Here is a 16327-nt window from a genome sequence, read left to right on the forward strand (position 1 = left end):
GAATATAAATATTCAAACGCATGCAAATCAAATCCGTCGCGCTGTAACGTACAACCTGTGTCGTGATCTGTCGTTCCTAACAGGAAGTGAAATTTCATGTTGGTTGCGAGAGAAGGTTTATTCGAAAAGAACAAAGTTCAATGTGTATGAAAAAGATAAAATATGTGAAAAAGTAATATTTCAAACAAATTTTAAAACTATTTGAGAACTACAGTTTAATTGTTTATTGTATAAAAATTTAAGAAAACAAAAATCACAATACTTTTTAGATGTTTTCATTGATACTGAAGATGACTCGAACCAAAGATTCACAATAAAATACATGATTCGACTGAAACAACTAAATGTTAATCTCATAATTACTACACGTGACTTTCTGTTGTGAATTTTTTCATTTCATTTCCTACATTTCCTGTTCGTAAGAGTTTCTTTTAGGATTCTAATAGATCATTACTATTATCAAAGGAGGAGCTTCCTAAAATGTTTGAAATCGCTGCTCTAATATAATTAGCATTTAGCATCATACATGCAACTAGGAAAATAGTAATACAATAGTTCCTAACACCGAAGCATTACAAGGAATGAATACAATACGTGAATTCATTTTTGTTTCTTCCTCGATGACGAATATTTGCAATCGAATGGTGGCCGCTGATAGCTGGGCGCGAGTGTTGCTTTTGTATCGTTCGTGTTCAAAGTGATATTGAGTAGCGCGTACATCCTTTAATCTACACGCATCACGTATACGTGACGTTGACGATTCGAGGACGCCCTTCAACGTCAAACGCATACTCGGGCAGGCAGGACTCTCTAATGAAGTGTCCTGCCTGGTCGAGAATCTCCGTTGCATATCGTTTCCCTGTTACTAGCAAACACAGTTATAGTCGCCGTATCTCTCTAACGACCACGTCGAATGCTTTTAACTAGGTTGGACGGTTTCTCGTAACTCAGGCGCACGTCGAGGTTCCCTGCTCATCTCCGAGTACGCCGTAAGTCACACCCTATAATGTGACGTTTATCCGCGCGATCCACCATAAATAAGTCTCGTTCCCAACGATTTCATGCTCTGCTGATCTTCGAAGAATCGTAATGTGACCATAAATTTGGGAAGATCTACGATAATGAGAGCTCGAATTAGGGTTGCCGTAGAACAACATGTCGGATCTTTTACATAACACTTGGGAAAAGTTATAGGTAGTTTAAATTTCTAACGTGACATTTAATACGCTCAGATCGCAGACACGTATATTTTCGAAATTTTCAACGAAGGAGAAATCGAACCGATCATTCGTGTAATAATTTAATCGTTAGAACATGGAAGAGTCAATGTTCTTTTATACTTAGATAACTACCTTTGACGCTTGCCTTTCAACATGCTTTTACTCCAACATCGTCACTGCCTACATAACTTCTAAGCTACTTACGTCAAATCTGATATAAACTTTATCGTTTCTACTCGGAAGAAGTTCATTACTCTTTCCAAGGAACTGACACACGCTGCTACAAAGAAAGCGTAACTACGTGATGACAACCGTGAGGCCAGGATACGTAACAAGTAAATAGATTGCTTGCCCGAAACTATAAAAACAAAACTCGTGACTAACTGAAACAAGGAAACAAATAGGGGGCCATGTGTCAGAAGTCCGAGACAGACGAAATGAAAATGGTAAACCCGAAGAATCGATATAACATAAAACACTCGAATCATATCGTAAATCACTCATGGTTATCCTTCGTTGCAAAAAAAAAAAAAAAATTACAGAAACGATAAGAATGTAAACGTAAATCATACTGGAAGATAATTTTGAGAAATCCGGCGAGCAAAGGACTTCGCGCCGCCAAGAGAACCAAGGAGAGAAATGTTTCCCAAGCGACGACGTTCTCTCGGAATCGTTCCCCAAATTCGCCGAAATCTTGCATGAGACGAAGGAACGAGAAAAAGTACTCGAGCTCGGAGGAGAAGCAAGTGGCATATTACTCGTTCCAAAGGCGGGCCTCTTAGGAGCACTTAGCGAGGCGTATGAAAAATTTCATGCATACAAATGTACGAGTAAAAACGACGAGGCTTTTGGCAAGGAATTAATACAAGAGGGCAAAGAATTACGCGGGAGAGAGAAAGAGAACGCGCGCGAAAGAAAGAAAGCGAGAGAGGGAGGAGGGCGAAATACTACGATTCTCACAAAAAGTATTGGCCTGATTACGAGAGCAACATAATTTCTGTCTTCCAGACGGCGCCGAGACAGACGCGGTTCAGGCGATCTTGGCCAGATATCTACAGAGACGTCTACAGGGTTCTCAGCTGTCAACGCCGCCGCCGCCAGCGGTCTTCTTCAGTAACAATAACCAAGCCAGAGCGAGGCAAGCTGCTCAAAGGTCGACCAGCAATGCCTTGCCGAGGAACGTCAGCGTGAAAGAGAGGAGGGAGCACGTCGAGGATTACGAAGATTACGAAGACGACCTTGAGGGCTTCGAGGACAGTGAGAGGAGCAGGACCAGATTCGATCTGTTTGCCGGTAAATGCTTGAGCATGAACATGGTTCACCTTCGATCTGCCGGGTGACTTTTTCACGGTATACATACTTGCTGGTTTCGAGCTCGCGGTTTCTCTTCCCTTCGCGACAAGCCTGGGGCGTATACGTATATCAAACACATTGACATTTGGCCGGGGGAAATTAACTTTTTTCAAATATATAAAAATTATAAAATAACAAACTTCTTAAAATTTTGTATAATGTTAGTAGCATTGTTTTATAACTCGTCAGAACTGCTGGAACAGATTCTTCTGTCACAACTTTCTTTTCGTAGGACATAGTGGTGGGACTGTACAGATTTCTCGTTAGAAATATTTTGATCCGTTAAATGTTCGATGTTGCTTTGTATTGTAATTCAATATTCTGTGTATTATTTCCCCCCCCCCTCTATTATAGTATGAAATGATAGAAAACTTTGAGAGATATGAACTATATATTTTATTTACTTTTATGGTAATAGGTTATTGTATATTTAAAATTTTGAAGAACGAGTTTCCAGGCTATGGATAAATGTCAAATAAGAAAGGGGACGCGATCAAAATAGAATGCAAAAGTCAGCGTTTGCTACTTCGTAACTTTTAACAGTAATATTTAATTCGATACCAATAGACATAAACTTAATGTTTCAAATATTTGACATTTGTATAGTTACAATACTATTAAGGTAAGTTTGTTCTAAAGAAAGAACATTATAGGTTCATAAATGAAATCGTAGAAAAAGGTTTAAGTAGATAAATACAGGTTGTTAAGATTGAATAATTTTAAGGAGGGTGAAAAAGAAACTACAACGCTGTTCCCGAGGACGCACAACTGCAGCCAGGTGTTAAGCCAACCTGTAGATAATTCACCGCAATCACCCGCGACACAGTTTACGAGTAACTTACAAGGTTTAACATAATCCAGCATATTATACCGTATGTTCCTCTCCTTGCCTTTTCTCGCGAAAACTGTGATCGTAGATGTCACGAACCCCCAGTTAAGCTCTCGCGCTCAGACCCAACTTTCCTCTAACGTGTATGTGCAATTGCTTGTCCGCGATTATCGCGGTTGAGTCGGTTGGATCGTTATTTAACTAGTTCTCCCCGTTGTAAAATACAAGACAGACGGATTATCGGGCGAATCCGCGTAACCGTGGCGGACGGATAATCAAATAAAACTTCGGGCAATCGGGCCAATCAAAGATAACGCGAGCCAGGTAGAACAACGCGGATATCGGGACATTAATGTCTGAATACTCGTTCGAGACCATACTCGTTACGCACACGGAATAACACAGGTCGTTGCAGCGCTGACGACCGCTTCCGTCGAAACGACGCGGAATTATTGCGGTCGTTCGGCACGCGATGCTGTAGGAAAAATTACCGTCACGAGTGGACGCGAGCAGCGTGAATTTCGCGATCGGTTCTCGAGGAAGGAGTTTTAGTATTCTCTGGAGGAAGAAAGTCCTTTGAAAACGTGACACGCACTCGTACACGATAGCATTCGAGCGCTTGCGAACTTTTAATAAATAATACAGCAATGCTTGGATAACCGCGAGTTATTTTCGGTTGGACTTTTTCGTTTTAAAAATATACTAGAGTAATAAATTTTGATTTATACTTTTTGTAACTTCGATAACAAAACCTTTGCTCCCAAAGGCAACCCTTTCGGGGTTAAAATAAGGGCGTGAGAGCAGTGTAACAGGCCTCGAGGAATACAATTGTGGATGATTACGAGAAATAAGAATGCATCTATGACAAAACGCGGACTGAAAGATCAGGACTATGTAATTTTACAACCATCAGGTTGGATAATGTTCGTTCGTCTTTCTGGGGGTGTAAATCTCTAGGGTGGTTCATGGTCAGTTATTGGTACATTTGCCTTATTGTACGTTGCCATATACGACGAAATTACCCACCTGCTGTGGTGTAATGTGATAACAAGGGTGTAGAGAAGCATGCATTGACGTCCTGATGCCGCTACGCTTCAGCTTCTGTTCCGGGGCTGAACCGTTCCGAGCCGTGTTGAATCGTTCAACACCGAACACGGGCACCGTATTGGCTGCATGCTTCAGATCCCGCATGTTGGTTCCTACGCAGGGAATGCGTTCGTCCATCACAAATGCTGCTCTCGGCCCGCTCGTTCACGGCTTCCTGTGCATTTCTCCATCGAACAAGACGGATTTACGTCGCACCGCTTCATCCATGCTTGCTGGCTCGCGGGGATTCCGATCGTGCCGTATAATCGTACGACATTCGCCTCACTGACGTTTCACCTTTCTTCGAAAATGGGAGTCGAAGAACGCAGATCAATGATCTCTAGTAGCACGAGATTTGACAGAATCAAATTCTTATTTGATCATCAAACTTGTTAACTGTAGTTAACAATGGTACGTGGACGTAAGTTTTTCCAAAGACTTCGCTCCCCTAAATGTCTCTTTAAAAAATTCGTTAATGAATTCTGCTTTAGAAATGAAAAGTAATCGGAAGTGCGAATAAATCTAAAATTTCTATTCGTTATTCTTGAATAAAATTTACTTGACTCTCACCTTAACTATGAAACGCGTTATATTTGTAGCACGACAAAGATATCTAATTTCAATAGAAAATATTCAATATATATTGTAAACAATTACGTAGAAAAATGATCAGTTAACAAGTACAGATATTTAAATCGCAAATATTGTTTAATTTTCTTTACACAAATTGCATCTACCTGCGTTACCTGAACGAACCTTTCTCTTAAACATTGGCATCTATTATGAAATTGGAAGAAATATAAACGACATCCCCAGTTGTCAATTTTAAAACACGGCGATATGTAAAAATTAAAAGAATAACTATGACTGAAATATTTATATCTGTTAATGATATATACATATATATCACTCTAACAGTTCGAACGAAAAAAAGCGTACAAAAAATTCTGTACTGTACAGAATTAGTATAAATATTACTTACTGAGTATTTTCCTACGTGTAGTTCTTACCGAATTGAATCGATTATTCTTGTCACGTTACGAATTAATTCTTACCCAGTGAGCGGTTTCCAAATTAAATCTAACCCATAGCATACCAATTACTTCTGTACGCATTCTAGAAGGAAGCTTTAAGTCTGACTTTTATTTTTTAAACTATTTTATTCAAGAAAAACTTTCGTTCGAAAGCTATTTATACAGCTAATCTAATTCGATAGAATTTTAAATAAAATGTAATTAGGAAGAAAAATTATACAAGTCTGTGTAACTTGTTTAAGTAACGTTCTCGATCAACTATTGTTTTACTTACAATTAGTATTTAACAAGAGAAGTTACTAAATTTCGTACAACCGGTTGAAGTGTAATTCTTTAATTAGGCGTTGTTATACCTTGCCTTCAATTTTCTAAAGGCTTGTTCAAGGTTCTCGTAATATTTTGTACCTCATTAAATAAACTGTAACCAAAATGTTTTCGTCAAGAATGGAAACTGGAGCTTCCACCTCGTCGTTCAGATTTCAGTTTGTTCGAAAAGTTCATGAAGATCGTATAAACTCGTACGTTGAAACTTCCGTTTTACTCTGAATTTTACGTATTTGAAAACTTCAGTGAAACGAGAAAAATTTCTTGAAATCCTACACGAAAATTATAACACGTAATACCTAAAACATTTTCCTGTAATACGTGAAATATTTCTACGGAACAGACAAGAATAATCTATCAGAATTTCTGATCTAGTAGCGAGTATTTCTATTTTTATTCGTCGAACCGAAAATATACAAAACCAAAAAAATACATCGTAAAATAGATTTCATTTCTGTTAATTAAATAAAATTTCAATATCTTTAATCTATTTAACAATGCCAAACCCGTGCTTTAGAAAAATAGACAAACGTATCAGTGAACATCCAGTGGAAAACTAACCGCGATCCGGTCGTTGTAATGGATCGACAGGTCTTTAGAAGCGAGAGAAAGAAGCCGGGATCCAGAAACATAGATCAACATGTATGCAAACGTGATCTGTATCGCATCAATTTTTTTTTTATTAACGGGATTATAGTACTTTTTCAGTGTCGCCCACCCTCTTTCTCTATGTTCGATGATTTAAACTCCGTGAATTCGATATACCAGCCGGGTCCTGTCGTGGTTTTAATTGAGCGCAAGGGATTTCGATATTCGTCGGATGCAATATGCAATCGAACGACCTATCCAATCAAATCCTTGTGTACCGTCGATTGCACGCGGATTCAACGACAGCCGCGTCGACTTGTTGATAAGTTTTATTTGTTGCTCGATGTTCCTACCCCTCCTCCTTCATCCCTTGTCTTCTCGCTGGTCTCATTCGACGTTCATCCAATTAAATGTTCGCGGACTGTTTCCTCGTAAACTATTACCCTGCGATTCTTCTTCCAACTTTATTGCGTCCGTTTGCTGGTAAATTGTTTAATTCCGTTTCACCTGCTGATATATGTATATTGGAATCAAATAGACGTTCAATTTTGCAGTACGAGAGAACAGATGCTCGCTTGTATTCTAGACGTGTTAAAATGGAAAAAATCCATCAATCCATAATAACAAATATCAATCACCGTCTTTAACATATGTTACATTTACGATTAAAGTACACTTTAGTTTAAAAATTTGAAGTACCCGATATTTATAGGAATAAAAATTATACTATTTCGTATTAGAACATTAAATATACGTTGCATCGCAAACCGTAGTATACGGCAACCAAACTTGCCAGGCTCGGCACTGACACCGCCATAAACCTCCCCCATAGTAACCACTTGAAACACCAGACGCGCGGAGTTTTGGAATTTTCCTGCAACGCTAACTTTCTCGCAAAGTTTTCACCCCCTAAATTCCACTGATCCTTCGTTAAGGGGTGGTTTCGATCTAGAACTTCCAAACATTCTATTTTTTGTTGTTACGTTTGTCGTAAAACCTTTAAAACGCGAATTCTAAAAATTTATCATCTTTTCGTTTCGAACCATACCCGAATGCAAATATTTCGCTCCCTCGGTTTGTCCAAAGGAAGTGTGTCAAATGTGTTTGCTGTATTTCGTTCTCCATCGCCCGAAAGTTTTCTTTGGCCCGCGGCAGGTCGGGAATTAACAGATATGCAGCAGTGTTTGCACAGATTCGAGCGGAGAAAAGTTGCAAAGAAAAGTGCAGACGCTGCATGAACTTTCAAAGGTCGTTTAACCTCCACGCCTGCCACGTGATTGGAAAATCGTGTTGGTTCTTGGAGGTACTAGAGTTCATCTGTCTCGTATTATGTGGAACGTGAGCAAACTTTTGACAACCTTAAAGGTACTGCATACGACAGTATTATCGATAAATATCGATAATCTGCATACATCGAGTTGAATAATAGTAAAAATTTATAGTAACGGAGTCTGGAAAGTTATCATAAGATTTAAACAATTTATTTGAAATAGTTTAATTTGAGTTAATCAACTCGAACAAGAATAAATAGATTGACATTGAATGTTTATTATGTATTACATTTTATTTCATTTATTTTTACTTGCATTATCGACATCTTGACGATACTATGAACGCGCCCTACATACATCTTGATAAGTTATCGATATTTTATCGATAATCGTTAATAGTGTTTCTAAAGTGCCTTGCGCAAACAAGTGGAAAATAGATTCTGTCGTTCAATGCAGCACTGCTGTTATTCATTGCATTATCGTGTCATATTAATTGCTTGTTCACAGGCGTTTCACGCAAAATGCATATTTATAAAATGACATTTCATTCTTTATTATACAGAAGTTAATACACTACATAATGGGGCGCGAAATTGATGTGCGAAACGCATTCTGCATGAGTAAATGCGTAACTTGTTAGTTGTTGCTGCCGCCGGTAAAACTTTATCGCGGCTGACACGTAGGAACGACGTGTTTTCATTTTCATATTTCACTGTCGTACCTAATACACAGCGTGATTCGAAGTACTGGGACGAGCCATAGCTTTCCCTGTAACGAGTAAGCGGAAATAAAAGAAAACAATGGAGAAAAAATTTGCTCGACTTTATGATATCTGTCCTTTGAACACGTTTTTCCATGTATAAAAGAGCTGTATATACTTTTAGAACTTTTCCGTATTCTAAAGTAAATAGTGTAATAATTGTAAAAACCAGTGTTGTACACCGTTTAAAACACTTTTTGAAATATTTCAAGATACTAGCATCCATCAGAAAATATTTTTTTGGGAATGTTCGATTCATTCGCGATATAACCGTGCAATTTCGTGGATTGGTTGAATCACGTTCGACCGTGCATACCGAATACGCGCGCCAAAAGCGGCCTAATCGCATAAAACAGTGGTGAAATTTCAAATAGATCCGATATTCGCTCATCTCCTGTCAGCCGGCTGACCCACCATATCGTTCCGTCGTTTCCTCGACAGTTGACAGGCATTAATAATTGTCCATCCACGCGTACGATGCGCGTCGATGCACATTCATATTCGATCCGGGCGAATAATGGTCATTTTCTGTTGTTCCAAGCTCGTTTGTAAAGTAATGGATCGAAAACATACTATAATTCGTTTAAATGACATCCGATTTTTTCTTAAGTAAAGGAAAGTATTAAACTTTTATACTGAAATAATTGTATGGTAAACGACTAGAACTTTTCAGTAAACCTAATATTTACAAGGTTCAATTTAAATGTTTTCAATATGTTTTCATGATAAAATGTAATTTAACGCGACTTCTCAGAATTTCAATTTTATCTGGTACGTAACGATTGGACAATGAAGTATTCCATTAACTTAGGTCATTTATAGCTACGTTCTACGAGAGCTTAACTGCTGGCCGAGTAAATGTTTATTCAAAGTTTAACTCGTTGAACCTTCCATATCTGGAAACCATCGGATGTATTTCTGCTACCTCCGACAAACACTGAGTTCCGAAATTTCTATTTAACCGGTCATATGAACTACATGTTGGAACAACCTGTTTGCATTAAATAATTTCTTTCGACGACTTACGTCGTTCCAGCAATTAAGCCTACTATTTTCCTTGATATGCTTCGTTTTCGAGATAATCGAATTTGAAAATTGGTGGATTACGCGTATGAACGAATACGTTTTTTCTTGGCGTGTCTGCCCATTATCCACCATTTCTACTTAAATTTTATTTCAAGTTATATAGATTCAAGGGAAATAATAGAATTGGTAACAGAAACTTACGCGTAATGTAAACATTTCGAATCGATGATTAGATTGCAGCTGTACCGGTAAATTGTATCGACACGCGAACGTTTCGTACGTCGTGTTCTGATAAATTGTGTCACGAGGTAGTTTCCGCGAGAGTCGACGTAATGTGTCGTTCGAGGACCCAACCTCTCAGTTACAACACGGGCATACACTGCACGCTTTCATCAGGAAATTTGCGAACAAGAACGCCAAACCCGAGATTTCTATCCCAATATTGCATGGAGAGGGGGTTTGCTAGCAACTCGCGACAAACTGATTTCACTTTGCGAACGTGGTCCCTTCCTTTCTCTTCTTCTTTCTCTGTTCCAGACATTTTGCTAACTTGTAAGTACATTGGACACTTTCAACCTTAGACTTTTGCTTGAGTACACTGGAAAGTTTCCTTAAAGTCCTGCTAAGTACTTTGAAAACTTTTTCCAACATTGAGCTTCTATTACATACTATAAAATTCTACTTTAATATTCGCTCCGTGAAAACAGGTTCACATTCGCTTACATTGATCAAAGTACACACGGACGGATCCCGGATATATAAATAGAATCTAAATGAAAAAAATTCTATCTTTTGCAGTGAAGCATTTGCTATAAAGTCACATCTTCGGATCATCGAAATAGATACTGCCAGAAAACTTATATGATATTCACTGGCTCTAGAAGTGTGATCGAAAGTCTCAAACAACAACCCGCTAATGACCCTATCATTCAAGACACATTAAATAGATTAAAAAAATAATTAATAAATGAAAGGATCATATTGGTATCACGTAACAGATTATATTTTTACTAATATCTTTACGTTATTCTGAACGTCTGATTTTAAAGTTGGAGAAGTCACTTTGGGCCAGTTTTAGGGTTGTCGGACCCACCGTGCTTCGTGATCGAAGTGAAACGCAACGACAGTTATTTATGGCTCCACCCAGTATCGGAAAGACCGTCGTCACGATTCGATTCGCATAAGTTCACTGTCACGACCGGCTTGCGTCTCTCCTTCGACAATAAAATTAATTCAAGCAAGCGAAACCGATTGTTCGAACGGTGACTGGCAGTTTCCGAGCCAAACGATTCACGGTCAGCTGCGAACGGGAATACAATAACGCCTTCGAGATCATGCGCGTCGGTTATTGTGAAACTTAAATTACGTTTGCGGCTAAGTCCGTTCGTCGTGGAAGCGAATAATGATTCGATTACTCATTGCCGGCTGACGGTATGCATTCCGATGGGGCGACCCTCTCGACTTACGACCGAAGCTATTCCGAACTTTTAATCAGTTTATACGATTTCGCGAAATTGAAGTTTTGTTCGTTACTATAAACGCTAATTAACCCCATTCGCCGGCGACGATGCATTGTGTATAGGTAAATGCACGGGGGGGGGGGGGGGGCGACGTCGAGTGGAGCTTTTAGCCGCAATCGCGAAATTTAAACGCCGCCGGTTTAATTAGGGTTACACAGTTTTCCCGTCGAAATTAGCGCGCCTGGGAACAAAAGGCACACAGAACTAATGCGACTTGTGCAGGGTCTCTTATTAAAATTACAACACTTCGTACTGTCAGACACGTAACGTTGCGGGGATTTGGGAGCAACGTGTTAGGACAAGTAGAACTGTTCCTAAGTTAAAGACAACTTCTCTCTCACGCTACCCTGATTGTATAATATTACGCGTTGATCAGTTTACTAGCCTTCTATTATGCAGTATTTGTAAGGATTAGCTTGTAGATATTCAGAATACTATGAGTAATTCTTTATAGCCACAAACATAATGTATCTCTTTTCTATAAAAACATGGACGAATCTGCAATAGCTTGCGCGATGTATGCGCAAAGAAATGTTAGTAGCTTTTAATTAAAAGCCCAGAACTTTGCCAAATTATTACTGAAAGAAAAGGAAAGGAGCTTTAAAGAAAATGAAACCATGTAGACACAAATGTATATTACTATCCTCTCTGGTATGAAATATCTATAGTGACGACTTTGTATCACGAAGAAGTAATTTAAAAATGTCTGTAACAGTAACGTAATCCTCATAGTTGCGTTCTATCCACTTAATCGAGTAAATTCAATTCGATAACCGTTTTAAGAAATGTCCAAGGAAATAAGAAACGAACTGAGACTGAACACTGAATCGAAGCATCGACGGTTGAAACGCGTTCGAAAGTCTTGTCGAAACGACAAGAGTCGTTGCTTCGCCTCGTTCTGTCTCGAGAGACGTTCAATTTTCTCTATCGGCAATCTGAGGTCTGACGGTCGCAATTTATAGGGACTGATATTCACGTTTCGCAGCTGACTCCGATTTTACAAGCGGGAGACAGCAAAACGGAGAATACGAGAGCCAGATCTGCTCTTAATTACACTTCTTGCGACAGTCAGCTGTGTACCTCCACGAGAGTAACATAATTCGACTGTTATGCGGACTTTGTTGAGGACAACTACATGGTTTCGCGCGATAATCCGACCTAAAACAGATCGACGCGTGTTGTAGAGTGGTCTCCAAAAGTGCATTAGCATTCTCTTATAGAGACAACCCTCTTCAACCTTTGCGAGAACTCTTCTCTCAACAGGCTACTCCATACCGGTGGAATAACCAAGGGGATGATTATACCGCGAACCAATTAGCAAATACTCAAATAATAATGAAGTGTTTTAAGAAGAATCAACGTACAATGCAAACTAAATTTAAAAATGAAAACGTCACAGCAGTTTCAGTCACCTCGCTTTAATACTATTTTACTTGAAGATAATAATTATACGAACAAAATAATGTTGACATTAAGTTTTTAATCTTTTAATACGATTTAAGGGGGTATTCTAGTGTGAACTTTTGAAAAAATCCATTTTTTTGCATTTTAAGTATACAATAAATAAGATTCTATTTCGTGGAAGTCACATAGTCGTCTAAGAATTAAATCAATCACCTTATTTAAATTAAAACGTTAATTACACTTCATAGATAAATTTTCATTTCTTTTAACTGGCATTGATCTTGTATTAATCAGTTTATTACTTTAGTTTGTACATCAGTTACGAAAGTTTTTTTTTAGATACACGAGGAAAATTACGTACTCCATTTAACGAGAATGTTCATCAAGAGTGAAGATTAAATTTAACGGGAATTTAGATTACCTTCCTTAAAACTTCCTCTCTGTTTTTATAATCCTTGGTCTTTTAACGATGATTATGCAAAGTCTCATGCAGAGCCTTTGAGCCTTGGTTAAAAAGAAAACTTTGCAAAAAGGAAAGCAGTCTCCCAAAGTTCCCCGTGATTATTTCTCCCTGAAATGTATACGTAGGAACAACACTCAAGCGGTTGCAAAACGTTACGAATTTCATTTCGAATATTCTCGATCAATATCTCCGCGCGTGGTAAAAGTTGTTCTTTCTTTCGTAAATTTCGTTGTTTTCTGTTCGGCTAGTATTCGTTTAAGGAATTTTCATACCTTCGAAAAGTGCAATTTGAAACTTTTTCTTCGGTGGCTGGAGTCACTTTCGCGTTTTCTCTCGCGAAAGTGCGACCAAACTATGGAAATTCTGTTACGCAACGTACTTTGCGTTTGTTTGGAGTAGGTACAGTTACTACGTATACTCTCATCTGCGCTCTTGATCTCGAATATAACCAAACTTCCGCTACCTGGTTCCGTTCGAGCGTTTTACACCCACTGTAATACGTAAATTACAGAATTTATGCATTCATGACGTCTGCTAATGTACAAAAAACATATGCAAAACGTATGGAGAATAAATTTTATCAATTAATTTAATATTATTGATACTTTAGTTTGTACATATTCTGCATACATTTAACATTTATATCTCATATTAACATACGCCACAAATGAAGGAAACGCGTAATCCGGTAATAAGTGATCCGATTATTATGCAACTGCTTTAAGTTTATTTTCTTAGAGAGTAGAGTTTCTACAAGCAATGCTTAGAAGACATATTGAATTTGTCTGTATAGAAGTTTTAATATCAATGAGGTAATATTTTTTTATAATCCATTTGTAACCACCAAAAACATTTTTTTCCAATTAATGTCTATATTCTTTAATCACCTAACATTTTTAAATCGATCGAGAAGTAAAACACTTTGTATTTCGAAACAAAAACACATTAACCCCACTTTTATCACGAATAGGTCAAGTAACGAACAAATAAGAAATCAGTCTTCTTCGTTACGCGTCTAAACTAGAACCTTCTACTTTCCCGTCTACGTGCTTCTATTCGCAAGGGCAATTACTCGCGATCAAAAACAAACTCCAAATACTTCTACCCTTTTCAAAAAATGCACAAAACGTTCGCTTTCACTGCGTAAACCTGCCACGGTAGCCATTCAACTTCTTCTCTCCTGCTCCTCGGGAAAAACAACGAGACGGTGGAAACCTTGTTCGGACGACCAAGGAAAACCAGTGGAAACAGAGTGAGAAAGAAGAGAAACGAGTTACTGTCTGTTAGCTCTTACAGAATTTGCAGAGTCTATTCGGTGGCAAATAAAATTTTATTTGCAAAAACCACAATATTCTTCTAACAATAACAAAATAGGCAAAAGAAAACTAATGTTCTTAAGTGCCTACTATGATTACTGTGCTGATTGTGTATTTCGTCAGAACACTGTGAAAACGAATTATTAACTAGAAAGTCACAATATATTTTTTCAATTAAAAAACTCACATTCAAGAATGTTTTTTAATGTTTAAAACTGACCTGAATTTAATATCTGAGACTTTTTAAGTTCTTCAAGCTCAACGAGTTCAGAAAAATATTCCCTTAGAAAAATGAAGAATACTAATTTTTCACACAAGGGACAATTTAATTTTGAAGATGGAAGGAGAACAATCTAATCTTCTGAAAGAGGCTAATCTTATTGGTGTTAGATATATATGTATAAGTTTTGACAACTTCCTTAACATAGTGTAAGTTTTACTTGATTGTATCTAATTCAAGGAAAACTGTAATATGTATCCAGCTTAAGAAAACGTTCGTTTAAGTTTCATGAAATGTTCCCATTCGAATGAGGGTTTGCCACACGACAATCATCGTTCTCGAGAAAGAGATATCGTCGGTGTATTTCGACCGAGTTATTATACACTTGTCGAGGCAATGCGCTCATGAATGCTTTCAGGTGATTTCGAGACCGCGGATCTGCACGACGTTGATAAGCACCTGAAGACAAAATGAGGCATTATTGCACGATCGTTTCCGGCTCTGGAAATCCCAGCTAAGCGCGATCGAGCCTCCTCTTGCTCGAGGATCAGCGCGCATTCTCGCGCGAGTCACCGCTGGAAAGACGGGAATTACGTTCGCAATAGTGGAGTTTCGAGTTTGCTTCGCTGCGTCGCATCTGCCCTTTAATTAACCGTTCGTGATGACCTTCTGCGAAAGTTCCTTCCGGCGAATTAAAGAGCAACATGTTCCTCTTCCGCGAAATTTGAATACGTGTTGCAAATTTAAAAAATATGAAAGTATATGCTTAACGCTTAATGCCTTATCTATTCGACAATATCTTTTTCTAAAGTTCAAGTTTTGAACTACTGATACACTCAAATATCTTCCTATAATTTGGGAAGATATCTAGTAAGTTTAACCGAGCGAACAATATCAGACTGTACTTGAAATCTTCATTTTCGAAACCGAACTTTATCACGGAGCAATTTATTCCTTACCCTTCTCACTAAGGAATTTATTTGAACCTAATTTGGCACGAAGACTCGACCGATCCACTTTCCACGAAGATTAATGGAAGATCCAATCGCTCACGTTTCAAATTATTTTATTCTAATAGAAAGCAAACCGGTTGAGACGATTTAAAATCATCGAATATTCGACACCTACTAATTACCAAGTGATTTGTTAATCGTGTAAAACTTTAAATCAACAGCAGAAAATCGGAATTTGATTTGCGTGGGAATAAACGCGAGCAAAGGGTCGATTGCGTTGCTGGAAACGTTTCGTATACTCTAATTAATTATGCGTCATTTAATTGGCGCGCTGCGTCAGCTGCCTCGTCGACAAATCTCTGAAATTCGCGGTTGGCTTTTGCCAGCGTTATTGGAATTTCCAATCGATCGTGAAAGCGGCGTTATAAGTTACAATGTATATTTACGTAAGACGACAGGTTTTACCGTAACTGGATGGCTATGGCCACCGGGTATGTTAAATCGGGAGAAATGTATCGTGAAGTACCCAGTTTGCTCTGCCAAGGCCGGTCCTCTCTAGAGAAAGTAGCTTCGTGTCGAGTGTAGTGTTAAATAGTTGGTAAACCATGGTCTGCATTAGCTTTACAAACATACCCTTGCTTTAACAAAATTATTTAATTAATTTACCAAAACAGGAAAATAACAAATAAATTATATCGTCACCTATATGTTAGTAAACCAAGACTTCGGTATAGTCACTGTGAAATAATTTTATTTAGTGGAATATATTTATCTCGAAAACATTAACCTTCTTTTTGATTTATTTACACAATAATTTTGGAATTATCACCGTTATTTCGACGTCCACGATCTAACGATACAATCTATTAACGAGAAACTGAACTTCACTAATAGCAAAAGCAACATTGACATTTTACGATGTTGCAATTTTGATCGGGTATGTGCAATCCAGGGAGGACG

The 16327-nt window shown here is 38.1% G+C and overlaps 1 protein-coding gene across 5 annotated transcripts in view; it reads left to right on the top strand.

Annotated features, from left to right (window-relative positions):
* Positions 1 to 16327, top strand: part of LOC143342656 (uncharacterized) — a 122702-nt gene that overhangs the window by 73631 nt on the left and 32744 nt on the right. For all 5 annotated transcript variants that reach the window (XM_076766768.1, XM_076766766.1, XM_076766767.1 and 2 more), the window contains one exon: positions 2229 to 2513. In XM_076766768.1, the coding sequence (XP_076622883.1) occupies positions 2229 to 2513 (285 nt within the window). The remainder of the gene's footprint in view (positions 1 to 2228; positions 2514 to 16327) is intronic.

Source organism: Colletes latitarsis, chromosome 6, assembly GCF_051014445.1.
Source record: "Colletes latitarsis isolate SP2378_abdomen chromosome 6, iyColLati1, whole genome shotgun sequence".
NCBI lineage: Eukaryota > Metazoa > Arthropoda > Insecta > Hymenoptera > Colletidae > Colletes > Colletes latitarsis.